Raw genomic sequence first — 7,396 nt, forward strand, 5'->3', positions numbered from 1 at the left:
CCTGAACTGGGCAGTGCTGAGTCCTTTTGAAAACCCCAGTGAAGAAGCAGGTTTTTGAGGTCACCTCCTGCTTGAAGTCACGGTTTCTCTACAGTTCTGGCCAGGTTTCAACCTGGATAACTCTGCTCCACCTGCTTAAAATTCTTCCCCGCTGTTTCGCTGGCTGTGGCGTTCACTGCTGCTTTGGGCCCCTCCTGTTCAGTAGTGCAGGTGGTGCAGCTATGTTTTCCCCTCCAATTTCATGTCACCTCTTCATAAACTAATTTCAAGATCATCTGTGCCTGTGTTTATTGACCAAGCAGGCTTCTTTGCAGTTATTTCAAAGAACCTAAATGTGAAAGCTGTAAGTGCGTGCATCGCTCCATAGTTTCAAGGCACAGTAGCTTCTCTTGGTGTTCGTCTGTGCTATCCAGCAGGTTGTCTTTCCTCCATATTCCTTTTACCAGTGAGGTAAACTCCGTGCGCGTTAGGCTGAACTGACCCGTGTCAGCATTTCCTTGCTGGTGGTGGAGGGAAGGAAGGGCTCTCCGTGAGAGGAAGGGGACACCAGTGGGCAGCAAAGTGGTGGGATCACTCATGTCACAGGGGAGTCCCGTGGGAATCGTGTCTTATTTTCGTGTACGCACAACAGGCAAGTCAGCAGCTGCTCAATCACCTTCCACAGGTGACTTGACACAGGGTTTTATCAGTTTATTTTCTGACCTCTTGTTGCTGTGTATTTTCCCCTCAAACTACCAGACACAGCCTGCTCCCCTTCCTGTTCTTCCCGCTTTGTTTGTATTTCTTGTTTTACACTCCTTCTTGTTATGTCATTATGTTTTCATTAATGTATCCATGGCAGGGCAGCTGTTATTGTTTTGTCCCTAGTGTCGTCTTCTCCATCCAGACCTTGGAATTGGGACATTCCTGAAATCTGTGTCTTTTATGTGATTTTTAAGCAGAACTGGGTGCTTCACTTTCCCCCTTACCTGCAAGTATTTCTCTCCAAGCCATAAAATAAATATATTTTGTACTTTTTATTCTTAAAACTGAATACAGCTTACACTGTGTTTCTTTCATTGACAGATTAGCTATACAGAACTGTTGCTGGAAGCCTGCCCAGTTGGACCCGCCACCCTGCGAGGGCCCTCTAAGGAGGAGCTGACAGTGAGCTGCATCCCTGAGGCAGTCCATGGGGACTGTACCACATCCCCTGGGACCTGCCGAGCTCTCCCTAGCTGCCCCTCCCGAGGAGAAGGACCGCCCAGGGGACCTGCTGCCTGCTAAACACCAGCCCAAAGTTGCTGCTGAAGAGAGGGCCAGCAATGGCTTCCCCTGCTCCATACCAGGCTCCGCAGCCGCTCGCACCTGCAGCCTGAAGCGCACCAGCACCCAGAGGCAGGAGGCGTGCTGCAAGGAGGATGTTAACCAGCAAGCTGTGCTTCTTCGCAGGCTCTCCAGCCAGGCTGTGGAGGGGTGTCTGACAGCAGTAGGGCCAGCCCCAGCGGTGGATGCGGCAGGGTGCGGGCCAGACATGATGCCAGCTCCCCAGAGCTCCCGGCAGTTTGTGCAGGGTGGCCAGGCGAAAGCAAGCCCCCTGGCGCAGGTGGAGGACTCTGCCTTGAAACCTCAGGGGACTGAGGAGCAGCCAGCTCTCCAGGTGTTGCAGTGTTCGTCTCCGGGCAGCCCGGCCAGGGATAACGAGTCGTGTCTCACCTCTCAGACAAGCCTTCTGCAAAGAGAGAGAAAAGAGGGGGGAGCAGAAGCTGACGCTGCTGCCTGCCAGCCTGCCTCTCCGGTGAGGGACAGGGACACTGCCACCGATGCTGGGAGAGATCCACAGGCAGCTGTGGTGGCAAAAAGCGGGTCTGCAGGTCCTGAGCAGCTGTGTCCTGCTGATCAGACTGAGATGACGCAGAGCAGCGTGGCCCCAGCCCAGCTCAGCTGTGAGGGCACACATCCCATATGTGATGCAGACACTGAGCCGGGGAGCTCGGGCCCAACCCAGCTCTCCAAATTCAGAGAAACAGGTACGATGACGGTTCAGTCGGAGAGCAGCTCTTTAACTCAGGAAGCAGCAAGCAGAACGTGGCGAGATGCCGAGGTTCAGGCCGTAGCTACTGTGGAGAATAAATCAGCTTCCACCAGCCCCAGCATCCTCGCTGCCTTCTTAAAAGGGAACCCTCCTCCAGAGGAGAAGGAAGAACTGCACATCATTTACCAAGGCAGTGGGGGGCTGAGCCAGTCCAAACTTGCTAACAGCTGCTCCTCACAGCAGAAGCCCCCATGTTCTCCTGGTACAGTGTCAAAATTGACTGTTGTTACGGCTGTGGCTGCTACAGCCCAAAGCCAGCCTGTCGGGCTGCCTGCTGTCCCACCTGATGCAGTGTCCCCAGGCTCAGCAGACAATGCAGAACCCACCGTCCCCTTCTCCCCTGCAGCTGTCACCTCCCGAGGTACACCTGTGGATAATACTGAAGGGACAGGTCCAGCCAGCAGCGGTGAGGATGCTCCTGCGCTGCCGACAGATGCTGCGGCCCTGTCAAAGTCAGTGCCTGCCCAGCAGCTTGCCATCAGCCCCAGTAATCAACCCGCAGCACGGTCTGCTGCCAGTGAAATAAATGTCATGTCTGCTACCAGAACTGAGAGCAAGGTGCAGTGTCTCGTGCATGATGTGGGAAGCAGCCAGTTACCTTCACTCTGTAACATGCAGAGTGAAACTAAGCAGAATGAGGCCCTGGGCAGCTCTGAGCAAAAACCAATGCCATGTAAGGGTGCGAACGAAGTGGAGGCGATTCCTCAATCTGGGGTAAAAGCAAAGGAAGAAAACTTGATGGTGCTTGATGCCCAGGGAGGGGTAAATACTAGCAGAGAGCCCGTCAGTGGAAAGGCTTGCTCGGAGGAGGTGGGTGAGAAGGAGCAGAGCGGAGGCCAGGGTGAGATGAGGCCGACTCCAACGGCCAGCAGGCAGGCTCTGCCGGTGGGAGCAGTGGCTGCTCCGAGCTGGAGCTCTGGACATGTCACCCCTCTCCTGGAGGCTTCGGCAGCTCCCCAGCAAGCCAAGGAGTCCAAGCGTGAGCTTCATGCTGCAGCTGTTCCTTCTTCGGTTCAGGCCTTGCCAAACCGTGGGGAAAACAAGAAGCAGCCCGCCTCTGCCATGGAGGCAAAAGTGCAGGTGAAGCAATCCAAGCACGTTAGAGATGTTGTCTGGGATGAGCAAGGCATGACGTGGGAGGTCTACGGTGCTTCCCTCGACCCTGAGTCCTTGGGAATCGCTATCCAGAACCACTTACAGAGACAAATCCGGGAACATGAGAAACTGATCCGGGCTCAGAACAGTCAGAACCGGAAATCCATTTCCTCAGACACATCCTCAAATAAGAAACTGAAAGGGAGGCAGCATAACATATTCCAGTCCATGCTGCAGAATTTTAGGCGTCCCAATTGCTGTGTCCGACCTGCTCCGTCATCTGTGTTAGACTGAAGTGGTCCGCAGGGGTGGGTGGATATCTGCAGTGGTAGTGAGAATCCTTCCCATCAAGTCTCAAGTCCTGCTGTTCAGTTGTGTTATTGGGGTTGCAGTGCAGCAACAGTGGAAATTATTGCCCTTTGTTTTCTGAGTAGCCACTCACTCCATCATGCCTTCGTCATTGCCACAGCTGGTGTATTTCCACATGGTGCCCCCATCCCGTCCAGCGTCAGATGAGAAGCTAGGCAGTTAGCAAAAGCACAAATTTGCATTGCCACCTTGTGGCAGGGAGAACAGCATCTTCTGATAAAGCAAGAAGCAGAGGGATTATCAGGATCATTGTCGGAAATCACTGGTATGCATCAAAAGGTCTTATGCAGAGGGATAGGCTGGGGGAAGCTGGATGAGGTGAAACTAAGGTTAAACAGCTGTTTAACCGAGCTGTAAAGTGAGACAACTTTCCTTATGTTTAAGTTACCCACACTGAGGCAAGTCTGTAAAAAGGTTATGAACTGTTGATGCAGTGGCGCACAGTTTTTAGGTGAGCCTGAGTGAGACAGTTCTTCTTTTCCCCTTGAAATGGAGAATGAAGGAAAGAGTGAGGATCAGGGCTGAAGAACTCTCTTTGGGAGAAGAAGTTGAGTAAATAGGATTTTGATGGCTGGAAGGGGAGGTGAGAGAGGAGTGTGCAAGGTGTGTGCAAGCAGGCAATGCCTGCAGATGAGGCCAGCCACGAGAGGACACGCAGCCAGGTCTCCTGGAACAGTGACACACCAGCTCAGGCTCTCAGCAGCCTCCAGAAGTGCTGAATGCTGCTCCTGTAAAACACTTTTTTTAAGTGGTGTGGGTCTTTTTTCTCTCTCTAGAGATGCACGGTGATGTTTTAATGTAGGAGCAGGCTGTGCTGTGCACCTAGGTCCATGAGCCTACATGTCTACTGTGTTACACTGCTCTGACTTTTTAAGCCCTTATCTGAATCTGCTCCTTTTTTTTTTCTTCAGTATATTGGTGCTTTTCTCGCTGCCTTTCATAAACTTAATACCATTTATTTAGCCTGTGCATATCTTGTTTTACCAAACGTTCTCTATATTATAAATCGTTGTATTGTTAACTTGAAATGTTTACTTTACAGAAGTATTGAAATCTTGAGACAATCTTTACTGTATTTCTAATGTTAGAGAAGTTGTAGCATCTGCCAATAAAAGGTAGCTTAGTGACTGTTTCTCCAGAAGTGTGATATACAATAATGTCTCAAATGTACATTTGTCACATTTCTCAGCTTAACAACATTTTTCAACCTGGGAAATGTTTCTCACTAGCTTTTCATTCTGTCCACTAGTGTTTATGGTAGGCTGGGGAACTCCTGCAGTTTATAGAAAGTTTATTTTTCAATCCTGCAAAGCACCAGGGATTTGGATATTGTAATCCTGCCGAGTGCTAAGTTAAATAGGAGTTACTTTTATTCCATTAAAGATTTTTCATAAATCATGATGATAATTTATTTCTGTCTGTAGTACCACACATCCAATTTACTCTGTAGATCTTACAACACAGTGTAAACAAACATGAATATTCTTTCTTTTCTCTTTTTCTATGAAGCAGCCGTGAGGTGGTCCACTTGTATTTAGGAGGCCAGACTTTTTGAGTGTATTGACTGCCAAGCTTTCAAAGCAGCTGTTTCAGGGCAATTTTTTTCCCCAGTTAGGAGGTAAAATACTGTAAGGTTTCTTTAATGGACAATATTTCAACCTACTTCAATGAAAGTTGTTGCCCCTATGCTTGTTACTCCTAATTGACTCCTACTTTTCCTCTGGTATATATTTGGAGTTTTATGGCACCTCCTCATTCCATGTCTGTACATTATTTCAAGTTGTCTGCCGCTTGATGCTGAACGGGTGAATCTGAAATACCATATCAGATAGTGTCTTCCCATGTCTGCCTACCAGGAGGAAAGTCTCCCGTCTTTTTTTTGTTGTTGTTAGTACTGCTGTTTTCGTTACCTTCCTAGCAGTGTCTGAGATGTGAGTTTCCTGTGAAATTTTGTGTGGGATTAATCTCGGCAGCACCATTAGGTAAGGTTAGTTGACAAGTTCGGTGTCTCTTACCACGTTGTGTCTGTGTCAACCATGAAGAGGTTCCCAGAGTTTTCTGTGGTGTTTGCTGTCTCCTGTCCAGGTCCAAGGCTTCGCGCAGCTCCTTCCTACACCTTCACCTCCCTTCTGCCAGCTCCATCTTTAGCTGCTGCCCAGCCTGTCCTCCTGTGAAACCATGTCCCTTGACTGAGCTCGCATCCCTCCCTCCACTGCCCTCCTCATTGCAAGCTTGCTCTGAATTGTCCCTTTACAAATGTGTCTTGTCTGAATATATAAATGGATTGTCATATTCTTCCCGAGGAGAATAAATGGATATCATGCACTCAGCGATTTCCATGAACTTTATCCTTTAGCTCAAGCGCTCCTAAATGTTTCTACAATATGGGTATGAATGGCTTTATGGAGGCCAAACTGGACTTAGCAATGAGTGAGCACTGCAATTAACACTTCTTCACGAGGAACCAGAGATCTCCAGGTACCCTGCAGCTGCTCCCAGCTGCGAGTCTGCACCAGCTGGTCCACTCCCACCAACCTTTCTTCCAGGGAAATTTCACCAATACTGATGTACAGCAAAACGCTGGTGGGTAGATTACCAACTGGATGCATCTAAATAACTGCGTGGGCGTAGCTGGATACACCACGGTGCTCAGCAGAGTGTTGTGGTGTTGTGTTCTGTGAAAATACTCATGCACAGACAACCTGCAACACGTCAGCAACACTGTCTTGTGGGCATAGAGCTCCTGCAGGCGTGCATTCACAGCCAAACAATATTGTGCCAAAAACACAAAAAATGAGTCAGTAATCACCAGCACACCTCATGTGAAATATTTTATGTTTTCACTTTGCCCTGTTAGTGCAGACTGTAGGCAACCTGCTAGCTTTCCACTGGCAATTTGTGCTTTCTCGTGCATACAATGTTTAGATGATTTATGTGAATCCTCGGAGGGATGATGCATGTTTCACCAGAAGGAAAATATGTTTTGGGTAGCAATTAGCAAATGTGTGTGTGAATAGTCCTTTAGCAGCCAAGAAAGACTGTTCTTGGTGTCACATCAGTGTCAAAAATAGAAGTTACTGTACGGCAGAGGACAGGGGGGAGGTGATCCACGTGCCTTCATCCTCTTCTTTTTCCCTGCCCTGTGAGTCAGCACCACAGAGTGTTGGTTCAGTGGTTAACAACCCAGGAAATCCATTTGGGATAATAAAAAGAGGGCTCAAAACAGAAGTTACTTTGTCATTTCCAAGAGTAAATCTGTTCGAGGAAAAATAAAAACAAAGGAGCTGTGTTGCAGCCCAGACAGCTGAAGTAACTCGGTGTGTTGGAAGCTTCAAAAAATCAAAATTCAGTTTGGTGGAAGATGAGAAATTGTGGAAACAAGCTTATTGTCAGAGAAACTCTGTCAGTGCATCTTCTGGGGAGATTGGTGTGGCCAGAACCAAAACCAGAACAGTTAATAGGAATGCAAATCTATATTTCAATGTTTCCAATATGAATTGAAGGAGAGACTTGTTGCAGGCAGTTTGCAGCATGGCCCCAGATTTCATGTGGGCTCAGAAAGAAAAAAAAAAAAGAAAAAAAAAAACAAAAATGAGGAAAGATCTGGAGACAAGGAGGAAAATACCTGACTTCCCTATTTCAGAGGTAGGAAACCTCCCTTTGAAAGTATAGGAAAGAATTGCTGAGAAAAATGAGGAAGAAAGGACCAAATGAAAACTAAAACGTAGGTGATGTAGGTTCTTCACGAGGATATTTCTATTCCTATGTCCATAAAGCCACTGTTTTACTAAAATTTTGCAGTTGTCCCCACTTCTTCATTCTGACCTCACACATTTTTCATGTTCTTGGTGATCCACG

The 7,396-nt window shown here is 48.2% G+C and overlaps 1 protein-coding gene across 6 annotated transcripts in view; it reads left to right on the forward strand.

Annotated features, from left to right (window-relative positions):
- Positions 1-7,096, forward strand: part of GPRIN3 (GPRIN family member 3) — a 32,423-nt gene extending 25,327 nt beyond the window's left edge. For 5 of the 6 annotated variants that reach the window (XM_050710456.1, XM_050710455.1, XM_035540400.2 and 2 more), the window contains one exon: positions 1,066-7,096. In XM_050710456.1, the coding sequence (XP_050566413.1) occupies positions 1,172-3,463 (2,292 nt within the window). In that variant the 5' untranslated portion in view covers positions 1,066-1,171 and the 3' untranslated portion in view covers positions 3,464-7,096. The remainder of the gene's footprint in view (positions 1-1,065) is intronic. The other variant, XM_035540411.2, reaches the window with a different exon arrangement.
- Positions 7,097-7,396: the final 300 nt, after the last annotated feature.

This window comes from Cygnus atratus, chromosome 4 (genome assembly GCF_013377495.2).
Source record: "Cygnus atratus isolate AKBS03 ecotype Queensland, Australia chromosome 4, CAtr_DNAZoo_HiC_assembly, whole genome shotgun sequence".
Classification (NCBI taxonomy): Eukaryota; Metazoa; Chordata; class Aves; order Anseriformes; family Anatidae; genus Cygnus; species Cygnus atratus.